The sequence below is a fragment of the Bombina bombina genome, chromosome 12 (assembly GCF_027579735.1).
Source record: "Bombina bombina isolate aBomBom1 chromosome 12, aBomBom1.pri, whole genome shotgun sequence".
NCBI lineage: Eukaryota > Metazoa > Chordata > Amphibia > Anura > Bombinatoridae > Bombina > Bombina bombina.
In genome coordinates this window covers 74,634,063-74,650,399 of record NC_069510.1, presented here as the reverse complement: position 1 = coordinate 74,650,399, position 16,337 = coordinate 74,634,063, and the positions used below count along the sequence as shown (strand labels likewise).

At 38.7% G+C, this 16,337-nt stretch overlaps 1 protein-coding gene across 2 annotated transcripts in view; it reads right to left on the bottom strand.

The window, feature by feature from the left end:
• The window catches only part of LOC128642851 (multidrug and toxin extrusion protein 1), a 466,573-nt gene that overhangs the window by 358,202 nt on the left and 92,034 nt on the right, over window positions 1-16,337 (bottom strand). For both annotated transcript variants that reach the window (XM_053695697.1, XM_053695698.1), the window contains exon 5: window positions 10,052-10,200. In XM_053695697.1, coding sequence (XP_053551672.1) covers window positions 10,052-10,200 — 149 coding nt within the window. The remainder of the gene's footprint in view (window positions 1-10,051; window positions 10,201-16,337) is intronic.

Genomic DNA, 16,337 nt, shown 5'->3' with positions numbered 1-16,337 from the left:
AAATATAGCTCTAAATGAATTTAAAAGATTGAAAGGGGACATAATCCTCCTTCAGGAGACTCATTTCCTGAAGGGAAAGGAGCCCAAGACATTCCATTATAAATTTGGAACCAGTTATTATGCCTCAAACCCCAAAAAGAAAACACAAGGTGTGGGAATTCTCATCAAAAAAGGAGTGCCATTCTTAGACAATAAAATACTCAGGGATAGAGAGGGTCGTTATATAGCAATCAAGGGCCTTCTATATGGTCGCCCAGTTACTATTATATCTATGTATGCTCCCCCTACGAAAAAATACCCGTTCCTTAAAAATCTGACAAACAAAATTTTAGACTTTTCAAGCGGCACTCTGCTGATGGGTGGGGACCTGAATATAGCATTGAACTTCACGCTAGATTGCTCTTCAACACAATCCTCCCTCCCATCGCGCACACGACAGAAAGTACAACTACTCCTAAAGCAACTCACGGCAAAAGACGTCTGGAGAACACTACATCCAGACACCAAAGACTTTACCTTTTTCTCCTACCCACATAAGCGTTATACACGCATAGACTATATATTTACTGACATCACGGGGATGTGTATGTTCAGGTCAGCTAAGCTTATCCCAACAACATGGTCAGACCATAACTTAGTACACTGCTCCTTTAATTGGCCCTCAAAACCAATTAAAGACTTTATCTGGAAGCTGGATGAGTACATGTTGCATGACATAGAACTACAAGATAAGTTAACAAAACGCATCACTGAACATAGCCACCGACACCTCGCCCCAAAACAATTGGGAAGCCCATAAAGCCATCATAAGAGGGGAACTTATAGCCTACAAGGCCAGACAGAATAAAATAAAAAGGGAAAACATAAATAATCTCATAACGCTCATAGAAAACATAGAATCCCAACACAAACTACACCCAGATGATGCACAACTTCTAGAAACACTCTCTAACAAGAAGAAAGAATTAGCCTAAATACTCAACAAAGACATTGCCAGACAAAGTTTACACCTGAAATACTAAACATATGTCTTACATAACAAACCGGGCAGATCTCTAGCTCGACTTATAAGGAAAAAATCAAATAAGGCATATATACTACACGTTAAGGACAAACAAAGATGCCACTACCACACATCTCAATCCATAGCCTCTGCATTTAGATCCTACTTTCAGGACATCTATAACCTAAATCTAAATGACACACGGACGAGAGACCAACGCACAGAAATCATAGACCAATATCTGACTCAATTACATTTGCCCAAAATCACACAGGACCAAGCAGATAGGTTGGCTGATCCATTCACTATAGACGAAATCTCTAACTATAAAAGATCTGCCAACGGGCAAATCACCGGGCCCGGATGGATTCTCCTACTCCTATTATGCCAAATTCAAAGACTTGTTGGCCCCTCACCTTCTCACTTATTTCAACTCCATAGACGAAACCCACACATTCTCTAAAACAGCCCTAGAAGCGCACATCATTCTAATACCCAAACAAGGGAAACCCTTAGATGATCCGGCCAACTATCGACCTATATCCCTGCTGAATACCGACATCAAAATATTTGCAAAAATAATGGCGACAAGGTTGAACAGGGTCATTTCAGACCTGATACACCCGGACCAGATAGGGTTCATCTCGGGTAGGGAGGCGAAGGATGGCACGGTCAGGGCCTTACATATCACACATCATGCCCAAGTACACCAGATACCACTAGTCCTTTTATCTATGGACGCCGAAAAGGCCTTTGACCGTGTCAGCTGGGACTTCCTACAATCGACACTGAGACATATGGGGCTGGATAGTATTTTACATCGCGTACTAGCACTCTACGCATATCCAACTGCAAAAATTCACCTTAACGGGATCCTTTCTGAACCTTTCCAATTAACAAATGGAACCAGACAAGGGTGCCCGCTCTCCCCCCTACTATTTGCATGCTTCATTGAGACCCTAGCCACAAAAAATAGAAATAATACAGATATACAAGGTGTCCAAATTAATCACAGACCTTACACAATCACTCTATATGCCGACGATATCCTCCTATCGCTAACTAACCCAGTACACTCTATTCCCATAATCCTCGCAGAACTACAAACCTTTCATGATCTCTCAAATTTTCTAATCAATCTTATCAAATCGGAAATCTTGAACATAACATTAGATCACAACACACTGGCGGAAACTGAGAGGGTCACCCCGTTTAAATGGTGCTCAAACTCCCTCAAATACCTAGGAACCTATATCACCCCTTTACTAGATTCTCTTTATAACCACAATTTTAAACCCCTGAAGGACAAAATCATAAACGATTTATCTAGATGGAGAAATAAAAGAATTTCATGGATGGGGTGCATTAACTTATTAAAAATGAATATATTTCCCCGCATATTATACCTCTTTCAGACAATACCGATTCCCCTCCCTAAATCTTACGTCACATCTCTACAAACAGCTTTTAGTAACTTCACATGGAACAGGAAACACCCCAGGATCAATAAAACAATAATGATTAAACACAGAGAACAGGGTGGGCTCAGCATGCCAGACCTACAAGCTTATAGAACGGCCATTTTCTTACAGAGAATGCTCGACTTATACACACACCCACACGATAAATGATGGGTAGATATTGACTTAGACAATCTGGGTATAACACGCATTAGCGAATGGTGCTTGCCAATGACTACCACATCTAACATAACCACCAATAATCCAATCACATTAGAGACTCTTAACAACTGGAATAAAATACTCATTCACTTCCCTTTCCTCACGTCTCGGCCCTCACCTTTAACCTCACTGGTTAGGAATGGAGTGTTGGACCTTGGTCCTGCAGTTTTACAAACTTCATCAACCCAATCACTTACTGACCTCCCCATCTACCAGCTTATAGACAAAGAACATCTCAAAACCCAGAAAGAATTAGTGGAGCAGGGACTTCAAAGTTTTTCTAACTGGTTCACCTACTTTCAATTACACCATCTCTTACATTCTAACCCTTAGACCATAAATATGACAAGACCCCTTACCCACTTCGAATCCCTATTTACACAGGTACCCCCCCAAGACACACAATCTCCAAAATATATAAACTACTGGTACAAAACCGACCTGGACAGGTGCTGGGCTACATGGAGAGTTGGGAAAGAGACCTAGGGAAAATTATACTCCCACAAACGTGCTCACAAATCTTCCAACACACTATGAGATCTTCGGTCTCCATGAGTATTCTGGAGATAAACTTCAAAATACTGCATAGATGGTACTATACACCAAAGAGGCTTCATAGATTGTTTAAAGGCTCAGAGAACAGCTGCTGGAGATGTGGCCATGTCGGAAGCGACATGGCGCACATGTGGTGGTGGTGCTCCTCCATACGTAATTTATGGAGACAGGTTATTGAAGAGATTGAAAAAATCATGGAAACACAGTTACCTCTAGACCCATTGATATGGCTTTTAAATAAACCCCCACAACTGAAATATAAACCCAAACTAAAACTCCTTACCATATTGGTAAACAGCGTTAAATTCCTGATAGCTAAAAATTGGAAGGGGACAGAGGCCCCCTGTATACTGTTATGGGTACAAAAAACAACTGACCTAATAAAGATGGAGGAAACCCACTACCTAAAACATGATGAAATGGCCCTCTACGCAGAAATGGTTGAGATGTGGGAAAGTTACCTTAAATGTAGACAGGAGGATAGACACAGCCCCAATGAGCCAGGAGAAGAGTAACCCACAGAAAGGAGATCGTAACCCTGACACATTCAAACATGAGGTGGCATTCCGGAGAGCACTCGGGGACGACAACAACAGTGTTTCACCTATCTTTGTTAATTTACAGTTTTATGTTGTTTTGTTTTAAATTTATACAGCCTGAGGGAGCACAAGACCAAGAACATTGGGGACTTTCTAAAACTGTGCGTGTGCTCCACCAGACTGTGGAAAATGATCAGCCAATGTATGTTTACTCCGCGGGGCTGCAAACCCGCATACTGTATGGAATTTCTTTTGAAAATAAAGCTGATTAAAAAAAACTTCAAAGCTCTTTTACCTTACCAGCCCTTAAAATGGCCTCTTGTAGGGCATGCCCCAAAGAATTCAGCTCTTTTGCCTGTAAATGAAAAATACAACCCCCCCAACATTAAAACCCACCACCCACATACCCCTAATCTAACCCAAACCCCCCTTAAAATAACCTAACACTAATTTTAGTCAATGACTAGCTAACAGTGGCACAGAAGTCACACAATTGCACGTTCCAATAGCTCTTGTCAAAGTGATTAAAAATGTCTGAGCTTCCTCTAGTCTCCAACCACCCTATACTGGATTAAAGGGACAGTATATGCCATTTTTCTATAACTGCATGTAATAGACCAGGGGTGGGCAGACTATTGTAGGGCAATGACTACCTTTAATTTTATTCCAAGTGATGTAGTCACCTAACTAAACAAAAAAACTTGATAATTAAATTTTATTTTTGCAACAAATAGGACCTGCTAGCTGAAAATTGTATTTTTGACATAAATAAGTCCTGCTGGTTAAAATTTTTATTTTTGCTACAAATAGGACCTGCTGGCTGAAAATTTTATTTTTGCTACAAATAGGACCTGCTGGCTGAAATTTTATTTTTGACACAAATAATACCACTTTAAAAATCAACCACGCTCTTTAACAAATACAGACACACTCTGGGGGGTAGTTATCAACGTGTATATTTTACCTGTCTTCGCCGGCCCAATACGCCCGCCTAAGCTCGCCTCGCATCACCGCCGCGGACCTGCAAAAATTTGTCTAAGTTATCAAAAAAGCTGTCAAAAAGCAGCGCACCAAGTACGGGACGCTGAGCAGCGGACTGTGAGAGTTATCACTCATCCAATCTCGCTGCTCTTCGGCTTTTTTACAGCTTTCTTGCTAGCCTGTCACTAAGCACCCACACTAAACTACACTGTTCTACCCCCTATACCGGCGCCCCCGGAGCCTCCCGCAACTAAATAAAGTTACTAACCCCTAAACCGCCACTCCTAGACCCCGCCGCAACTCTTATAAATGTATTAACCCCTAAACCGCCGCTCCCGGACACCGCTGCCACCTACATTACACCTAGTAACCCCTATCCTGCCCCCCCATACCGTCGCCCTCTATAATAAAGTTATTAACCCCTATCCTGCTGATCCCGCACCTCGCCGCAACTAAATAAATAGTTTAACCCCTAAACCGCCGCTCCCTGACCCTGCCGCAACCTATATTAAATTTATTAACCCCTATCCTGCCCCCCTACACCGTCGCCACCTATAATAAATGTATTAACCCCTATCCTGCCCCCCACTACACCGCCGCCACTGTAATAAAATTATTAACCCCTAAACCTAAGTCTAACACTAACCCTAACACCCCCCTAACTTAAATATTAATTAAATAAATCTAAATAATATTTCTATTATGAACTAAATTAATCCTATTTAAAACTAAATACTTACCAATTAAATAAACCCTAATATAGCTACAATATAAATAATAATTATATTGTAGCTATTTTAGGATTTATTTTTATTTTACAGGCAAATTTCAATTTATTTTAACTAGGTACAATAGCTATTAAATAGTTATTAACTATTTATTAGCTTACCTAGATAAAATAAAGAGAAATTTACCTGTAAAATAAAAACTAACCTAAGTTACAATTACACCTAACACTACACTATCATTAACTAAATTATTCCTATTTAAAACTAAATACTTACATGTAAAATAAACCCTAAGATAGCTACAATGTAATTAATAATTACATTGTAGCTATTTTAGGAATTAAAATTACTTTGTATTTATTTTAGCTAGTTACAATTAAACCTAACACTACACTATCATTAAATAAATTAAATAAATTAACTACATATAACTACAATTAAATTCAATTACATAAACTAACTAAAGTACAAAAAAAAAAGCTGTTACAAAAAATAAAAAAAAATAGGTTACAAACATTAAAAAAATATTACAACAATTTTAAGATACTTACACCTAATCTAAGCCCCCTAATAAAATAACAAACCCTCCAAAATAAAACAATGCCCTACCCTATTCTAAATTAAAAAAGTTCAAAGCTCTTTTACCTTACCAGCCCTTAAAATGGCCTTTTGTAGGGCATGCCCCAAAGAATTCAGCTCTTTTGCCTGTAAAAGAAAAATACAACCCCCCCAACATTAAAACCCACCACCCACATACACCTAATCTAACCCAAACCCCCCTTAAAATAACCTAACACTAATCCCCTGAAATCCCTTGAAGATCATCCTACCTTGAGTCGTCTTCACTCAGCCGAGAAGCGATGGAACCGAAGAGGAGACCCGGAGCGGCAGAAGTTATCCTCCAAGGGGCGCTGAAGAAATCTTCCATCCGATGAAGTGATCCTCCAGTCGGCGCTGAAGAAGTCTTCCATCCGGGCGATGTCATCTTCCAAGAGGTGCTGAAGAAGTCTTCTATCCAGGCGATGTCATCTTCCAAGCGGGGTCTTCAATCTTCATCCCGCCTACGCGGAACATCCTTCTTTACCGACGGACTACCGACGAATGAAGGCTCCTTTAAGGGACGTCATCCAAGATGGCGTCCCTTCAATTCCGATTGGCTGATAGGATTCTATCAGCCAATCGGAATTGAGCTCGCATTCTATTGGCTGAAGGTAAAAGAGCTTTGAACTTTTTAAATTTAGAATAGGGTAGGGCATTTTTTTATTTTGGGGGGGTTTGTTATTTTATTAGGGGGCTTAGATTAGGTGTAAGTAGCTTAAAATTGTTGTAATATTTTTTAAATGTTTGTAACCTATTTTTTTTTTATATTTTGTAACTTAGCTTTTTTTTTTTTTTTTGTACTTTAGTTAGTTTATGTAATTGTATTTAATTGTAGTTATTTGTAGGTAGTTTATTTAATTTATTTAATGATAGTGTAGTGTTAGGTTTAATTGTAACTTAGGTTAGGATTTATTTTACAGGTAATTTTGGATTTCTTTTAGCTAGGTAGTTATTAAATAGTTAACTATTTAATAACTATTCTAACTAGCTAAAATAAATACAAAGTTACCTGTAAAATAAATATAATTCCTAAAATAGCTACAATGTAATTATTAATTACATTGTAGCTATCTTAGGGTTTATTTTACAGGTAAGTATTTAGTTTTAAATAGGAATAATTTAGTTAATGATAGTGTAGTGTTAGGTGTAATTGTAACTTAGGTTAGTTTTTATTTTACAGGTAAATTTCTCTTTATTTTAGCTAGGTAAGCTATTAAATAGTTAATAACTATTTAATAGCTATTGTACCTAGTTAAAATAAATTGAGTTTAATAGCTATTGTACCTAGTTAAAATAAATTGAAAGTTACCTGTAAAATAAAAATAAATCCTAAAATAGCTACAATATAATTATTATTTATATTGTAGCTATATTAGGGTTTATTTTAAAGGTAAGTATTTAGTTTTAAATAGGATTAATTTAGTTCATAATAGAAATATTATTTAAATTTATTTAATTAATATTTAAGTTAGGGGGGTGTTAGGGTTAGTGTTAGACTTAGGTTTAGGGGTTAATAAATTTATTACAGTGGCGGCGGTGTAGTGGGGGGCAGGATAGGGGTTAATAAATGTATTACAGGTGGCAATGGTGTAGGGGGGCAGATTAGGGGTTAATAAATTTAATATAGGTTGCAGCAGGGTCCGGGAGCGGCGGTTTAGGGGTTAAACTATTTATTTAGTTGCGGTGAGGTGCGGGATCGGCAGAATAGGGGTTAATAACTTTATTATAGAGGGCGGCAGTATAGGGGGGCAGGATAGGGGTTACTAGGTATAATGTAGGTGGCGGTGGGCTCTGGGAGCGGCGGTTTAGGGGTTAATATGTATAGAGTAGCTTGCGGTGGGCTCCGGGAGCGTCGGTTTAGGGGGTAATAACTTTATTTAGTTGCGGCGGTGTAGGGGGGACAGATTAGTGGTGTTTAGACTCGGGGTACATGTTAGGGTTTTAGGTGCAGACATCTCCCATAGGAATCAATGGGATGTCTGGCAGCAGCGAACTTGTACTTTCGTTATGGTCAGACTCCCATTGATTCCTATGGGATCCGCCGCCTCCAGGGTGGCGGTTTGAAAACCAGGTACGCTGGGCCGGAAAAGTGCCGAGCGTACCTGCTAGTTTTTTGATAACTACCAAAAGTAGTCAGATTGTGCCGTACTTGTGTGTGGAACATCTGGAGTGATGTGAATTCTACTTTTGCCGGTCTCTAGCCTTTGATAACTAAGGCGAATCAGCCTCGCCACAAATACGCTGCGGAATTCCAGCGTATTTGAGGTTGACGGCTTGATAACTAGGCCCCTCTGTCTTTATTTACTGCTAGAGCTCTCTCTTTATGTCACCCTGGGACCATCACGCAACCTTATCTGTGTACCGCGCCTGCGTATGATAAGTAGTCTCACAATCAGGACGGATCGAGACTCATTCTACAAAGTAATTTTGTTGACTGGACGCCATGTGAGGTTGATTAGGGGGCAGGTCCTGTAACCAAAGCTGGGGCAGCGAGTTCAGCTACAGCTGCATCGCGTATGCTGAAGTACAGTACCCATACCGCAGTCATAGGCTCAGAGTCATAGCCGATTTCAAAGGTCTGCATAAAAGAAATATTTCTTATACATCAACGGTGCTGAGGCTCTTCACTCAGAATCTAAATTCTATCTCGAATTCTAGATTCTGAGTGAAGAGCATCGCCACCGTAGATGTGATTGAAATCTTTCTCTTATTATGCAGACTTTTGAAATCTTACAGGCGGTCACCTCAAAATTCACTTGCGGTCCACTGGTAGACCTTGATCTACGCCTTGCCCACCCCTGTAATAGACACTTACTTTAAAGAAGAATATGCACAGACACTGATCTAAACATCTAGTATAAAACCTTTTTTTTAAAACTTACTTAGAAGCTCCCAGTTTTGCAATGTTAGGCTTGGAGGTTAGGCTGGGAGGTCAGGCTGGGAAGCAGACCCCCCTCACCTTAATATGAAAAGGACCATTACATAAACAGGTGCAAGCAGGAATCTGTAGACTTCAGACTACATCTTATACTTAGGGGCTAGGTTAGGAGTCTGAAAATCAGCACAATGCTATAAAAAAATAAGCAAAACTATACATTGATACAAAAAAACTAAATGAATCATCTACAAAACATTTATGCAAAGAAAAATCTAGTGTACAATGTCCATATAAAGCTAGATTGGACAAGTCTGTATGACTTAAAGGGACATTAAACCCAAAATGTTTCTTTCATGTTTCAGACAGAGAATACAATTTTAAACAAAATTCCAATTTACTTCCATTATCTAATTTGCTTCAATATTTAGATATCCTTTGTTAAAGAAACAGCCATGCACATGGGTGAGCCAATCACATGAGGCAAATATGTGCAGCCACCAATCAGAATCTATTGAGCCTATCTAGATATGCTTTTCAGGAAGGAATATCAAGAGAATGAAGCAAATTAGATAACAGAAGTATATTAGAAAGTTGTTTAAAATTGTATTCTCTATCTGAATCATGAAAGAGAAAATTTGGGTTTAATGTCCCTTTAAATCCAACATTTAGTGCCTAATTGTCCCTAACATCAATCATTAGTAATACTATGACATCATTAGACAGGGGACAGTAGACACCTGAGTGGTCAGACCCCCCCCCATACATCTTTACAAATAATGGAGCTGATTAGCCAAACAATATACCTCCTTTGCTCCTCCTTCCTGAACCTTATTTGACCCCAAAACAGTACTAATCAATAAACAAATCAATTTGGTCAAGAAATCATTCATCTGTTTCATCCAATAATGCATTGGGCTGCTCTCGTATTCATCCGAAGCCGAAAGCACATCTCTATCATACAGTCAATCTATACTTATATAATACAGTAATGCCAATGCTTGCTGGCCTTGCTAGACAATAAACACACTATAATCAATAAAAGTGGAAGGTTAGGATTTTTTGGGGGCTATGAAAATTTGTCTCACCTGGTTACTTCTGGATCCTGTTTAAAAAGGAGCAAAATAGGTTCAGTGTTAATAAACAGGGCCCAACAAGGAAAGCAGAAAAGCATAAGGATTAAGATGCCCCTCTGCAGGATAGTTCCTACAAGCTTTAGGTTGCGTCCTCCGTACGTCTGAAAGAGAAAAATAAAATCATTATGGCTCTGCAGGCGAGGAGATGAATCTTCACTAACAAGATATTAAACTAGAAACTGTATTTCTCTATTAAAGGGACAGTCTATTTAAAACTGTAATTGTTTAAAACGATAGATAATCCCTTTACTACCCATTCCCCAGTTTTACATAACCAACACTGTTATATTAATACACTTTTTACCTCGGTTATTACCTTGTATCTAAGCCTCTGCAGACTGCAGATCTTTTGACAGACAAGTAAATTGGAAAGCTGTTTAAAATGACATGCCCTATCTGAAAGTTTAATTTTAACTAGACTGTCCTTTTATATTGTTCATAGTAATAATAAACGTTCATTGTTTATTTTAGTAGCAGTAATCAAAGCTGTAACACATAGAGCAGTTTATAATTGCTCTTTTATATCCCTTTAAGAGACATTGAGATTGTAATATAAAATGTTTAAAGGGACAGTCTAATGTAAAAGTGACATTGTTGCAGGCACATCATTTATTCATGTTTATAATGCTATAAAGTTATTCCAAATGAAAGAGAAACTGCTTTACTGAATTTCTTAATGCAATTATTTCAGTGAAGTGTTTTATTATGATATGCATTAATAAATATAATAGTTTCAAATAAAATAAATGAAAAATCAAGTAAACTGATACGCTATTGTGAAATGAACTTCTTGTATTTTCACCCAAGGTTATACAATTGTTTGTCTTATGACCACTCTCAATGGCACCAATATGCTATTTGTTGTGTTCTAGCTCAAGGTTATAAGATATTTTCTTTTTTACTAATTATTATTCATAGTAAAAATACACTATCATGATTTATTTTAGTAGCAATAATACATGATTTAACGCATTAGAGCATTTTATAATTGCTCTTTTATGTCCCTTTGAGACATTGAGATTTTAATATAAAATGTTGAAAGGGACATTCTAATGCAAAAATGACATACCTTTTGTGATGTTTGCACTATTAAGGCTTCAGCTGTATGGCCAAAATATTCAAAAGTACTGACATTAGTGTTGCATTGCTGGCGAAATATTCCAAGCAGCATCGGCACCGACATTGGGGCATGTAAAGTAAAGGATCCCTTTTAAACATATACCCCTAAACCGAAATAACCCACCACCACAAACTAATCCTACACTACTTATGACTATCAATCAATAGCAAACCGCAATATTCTTCCTAACCTATTAACCCCTAAACCGCCAACAGCCCACTGCAATAAACTTCCTAACCCATTAACCCCTATACCGCCAATAGCCCACCGCAATAAACATCCTAACTGATTAACCCCTATACCGCCTATAGCCTATTTTTTGCAGAGGTCCTTTTCATGTGGTCAACACTGCACACTGAAGCTTGAATGCAAGGTTCCTCCTTATATAGGAGTGCCCTTGAATTTCTATTGGCTGATTTTTTAAATTCTTAGTCCAATCAACCAAAAGAAAAAGCTTTCATTGTATTGGTTGATTGGACTAAGCATTCAAAAATCAGCCAATAGAAATGCAAAGGCACCCCTATATAAGGAGGAACCTCACATTCAAGCTTCATTGTGTGGCGGTGACCACATAAAGAGGACCTCTGCAAGAGGATAATAAAAAAAGATATATTGTATGGAAGATGGAAGACTAAAGATAGAAGAGAGAAGATGGAAGAAGAGGACACCCACCATGAAGATTAAGAGGACCGCCCCCCAGAGGACGAAGAAAGAAGAGAAGCATTGCCGGAGTCAAGTTGGCATTGGGATGGACTATTTTATTTTTAAGCTTAGGTTTTTTTTTCTCTTTTAGGGTTGTTTTTGGTTTAGGGCTTTTATTTTGTTTTCCAAAAATAACTAAAATCACTTATGGGCAATGCCCTACCAAATGCTTTTTTCAGGGCGACCTTTTTTTTTGAGATTAGTTTGTTTTCTTCTGTTAAGTGTGATCAGTCCACGGGTCATCATTACTTCTGGGATATTACTCCTCCCCAACAGGAAGTGCAAGAGGATTCACCCAGCAGAGCTGCATATAGCTCCTCCCCTCTACGTCACTCCCAGTCATTCTCTTGCACCCAACGACTAGATAGGATGTGTGAGAGGACTATGGTGATTTTATTTAGTTTTATTTCTTCAATCAAAAGTTTGTTATTTTTAATAGCACCGGAGTGTGTTATTCCTTCTCTGGTAGAGTTTTGAAGAAGAATCTACCAGAGTTTTTTCTATGATTTTAGCCGGAGTAGTTAAGATCATATTGCTGTTTCTCGGCCATCTGAGGAGAGGTAAACTTCAGATCAGGGGACAGCGGGCAGATTAATCTGCAAAGAGGTATGTAGCAGCTTTTATTTTCTGACAATGGAATTGATGAGAAAATCCTGCCATACCAATATAATAGCATGTATGTATATTTTACATTTGAGTATTCTGGGGAATGGTACTTCACTGGAATTACACTGTGTATATAAGACTTTAGCCTATTTGCAAGCAACAGGCTTTTTAATAACTCTTAATTTATGTTAAACGTTTTTGCTGGAATGTAAAATCGTTTTCATTTTCTGAGGTACTGGGTGAATAAAATGTTTGGGCACTATTTTTCCACTTGGCAGTTGCTTGATCTAATTCTGACAGTTTACTGATCTCTCTCACTGTTGTGTGTGAGGGGGAGGGGCCTTTTTTTGGCGCTTTTGCTACGCATCAAAAATTTCAGTCAGAAGCTCATTGTTTTTTCCTGCATGTTCCGGTTCATCTTACAGAACTCAGGGGTCTTCAAAGCTTGTTTGAGGGAAGTAATCTTCACAACAGAGCTGTGAGATTGTAGTTGACTGTGATAAAAAAAAAACAAAAAAAAACGTTTATTCTTTAACTTTTTTATGCCATCAGGGTTAGTTATTCTTTGCTAATGGGAACAAGCCTTTGCTAAAATTGTGTTTTGTTTTTACAAAGTTTGATGCTGTAACCTTTTCAGTTTATTGATTTCAACTGTCATATATCTTTCTGTGCTTCTTAGGCACAGTACGTTTTTCATTGTATTTTACTTGAATAATATTTCCAAGTTGCAAGTTTAGTTGCTAGTGTGTTAAACATGTCTGATTCAGAGGATGAGACCTGTACTATTTGTGCTAACGCCAAAGTGGAGCCCAATAGAAATTTATGTACTAACTATATTGATGCTACTTTAAATAAAAGTCAATCTGTACAAATTGAACAAATTTCACCAAACAACGAGGGGAGAGTTATGCCGACTAACTCGCCTCACGTGACAGTACCTGCATCTCCCGCTCGGGAGGTGCGCGATATTGTGGCGCCCAGTACATCTGGGCGGCCATTACAAATAACATTACAAGATATGGCTACTGTTATGACTGAGGTTTTGGCTAAATTACCAGAGCTAAGAGGCAAGCGTGATCACTCTGGGGTGAGAACAGAGTGCGCTGATAATGCTAGGGCCATGTCAGATACTGCGTCACAACTTGCAGAACATGAGGACGGAGAGCTTCATTCTGCGGCTGACGGTTCTGATCCAAACAGATTGGATTCAGATATTTCAAATTTTAAATTTAAGCTGGAAAACCTCCGTGTATTACTAGGGGAGGTGTTAGCGGCTCTGAATGATTGTAACACAGTTGCAATACCAGAGAAAATGTGTAGGTTGGATAAATATTTTGCTGTACCAACAAGTACTGACGTTTTTCCTATACCTAAGAGACTAACTGAAATTATTACTAAGGAGTGGGATAGACCCGGTGTGCCGTTCTCACCCCCTCCGATATTTAGAAAGATGTTTCCAATAGACACCACCACACGGGACTTATGGCAAACGGTCCCTAAGGTGGAGGGAGCAGTTTCTACTTTAGCTAAGCGTACCACTATCCCGGTGGAGGATAGCTGTGCCTTTTCAGATCCAATGGATAAAAAGTTAGAGGGTTACCTTAAGAAAATGTTTGTTCAACAAGGTTTTATATTGCAACCCCTTGCATGCATTGCGCCGGTCACGGCTGCAGCGGCATTCTGGATTGAGTCTCTGGAAGACAACCTTAGTTCAGCTACTCTGGACGACATTACGGACAGGCTTAGAATCCTTAAGCTAGCTAATTCATTCATTTCGGAAGCCGTAGTACATTTAACTAAACTTACGGCTAAGAATTCCGGATTCGCCATTCAGACGCGCAGAGCACTGTGGCTAAAATCCTGGTCAGCTGATGTAACTTCTAAGTCCAAATTACTTAATATACCTTTCAAAGGGCAGACCTTATTTGGGCCCGGTTTGAAAGAAATTATCGCTGACATTACAGGAGGTAAGGGCCACGCCCTGCCTCAAGACAGAGCCAAACCTAAGGCTAGACAGTCTAATTTTCGTTCCTTTCGGAATTTCAAAGCAGGAGCAGCATCAACTTCCACTGCTCCAAAACAAGAAGGATCTGTTGCTCGCTACAGACAAAGCTGGAGACCTAACCAGTCTTGGAACAAGGGCAAGCAGGCCAGGAAACCTGCTGCTGCCCCTAAAACAGCATGAATTGAGAGCCCCCGATCCGGGATCGGATCTAGTGGGGGGCAGACTTTCTCTCTTCGCCCAGGCTTGGGCAAGAGATGTCCAGGACCCCTGGGCGCTAGAGATAATATCTCAGGGATGCTTCTATGCACTGTTATAACATTTATTTCAGTATTGTAATTAAGTTACTGTGCCTTGAACAGCTTGAGAAATATTGTACGTTAAAATTTAACTTTTATTGATCACTTATTTAAAAAGACAGCTTTGGTGGATGATAATGCTGCCCTAGGAATTTAAAAACACTCTCACTGTGCTACGTGAAAAAACAGCATATTGTGATTGTGCTACAGAAGTAGAACTAGTAATACTTAGAGCAGTAGATTGTAACTGAGAATATTCTCAAGAGCTAGTATGGAGACCTATAGTCTCTTAGTCCTATATTGCTCACAATAGTATCTGTATTGCTTTTCTCATATATACGATTAAGAATCTATATATTGTAAAAAATATATTAACTTTGTATTGTTGCACTTGGACTTGGCAATCTAAAACTGCTAATATATGTTGGTGCTTTAAGTGTAAGTACTGACTAAGGTGGCAGCTGGCACTAGATAGATATAACAATCTTGTTACTTTACGTTATTTATTGTGTCCCCTAACAGTAACAAGTAGGTACTCAAAACAGTTTTTTGGAGATGAGACGTTTTATTTAAAGGCTGTCTCCTCTGTGAAATATCATAAGTTATGATATGGCTTCTTTCAGTCTTATAACATTATATTTGTGGGATACTGCCTGGGGAGTGATCTTAGCCTTGCAGGGTATACAATGAATTTTCTACAAAGAGCCAGTATATGTGAACACCTCTTGCTGCACAATGCTACCGATTAAGTTACTTCTGTATGATATAAAAGTGAGATTCCTTATATTGCGGTCATATACAGATTGTATTCTTATTGTCTGAAGCACTGTGCAGCCTGGTATGTTATGATTTTAATTAAAAAGCTGGTTCTTAGAAGCGTTTGTAGTTAGCCATTTAATTCAGCCAGAGAAAGGCTGACACCTGAGGCTATAAACAATTTCCACTACATGAAACCTCGTATCCAACTGTTTGCTAAATATCAAGTACCTAGTCTAAATTATATTGAATTATGTATCCTATATATGCTATGTTTTACAAGGAAAAAACGTGCCTGCTAAGTAACAACACCACCCTATATTTAGCCGTAATAAGCGTTAGCACCAACTTCAACAACTTGTACTTCGTATTCTAATTGTAAGTTTTTAGCATGCTGTTATTTTAAATAATTAGCTACTAGTGAGGCCAGTTAAAAATAGAGGAGACCCCTGACGCGGCGTTTCACTAACGCTTCCTCAGAGGGGTTACGTGCCTGCTAAGTAACAACACCACCCTATATTTAGCCGTAATAAGCGTTAGCACCAAACTTCAACAACTTGTACTTCGTATTCTAATTGTAAGTTTTTAGCATGCTGTTTTTTAAATAATTAGCTACTAGTGAGGCCAGTTAAAAATAGAGGAGACCCCTGACGCGGCGTTTCACTAACGCTTCCTCAGAGGGGTTAGTGAAACGCCGCGTCAGGGGTCTCCTCTATTTTTAACTGGCCTCACTAGTAGCTAATTATTTAAAAT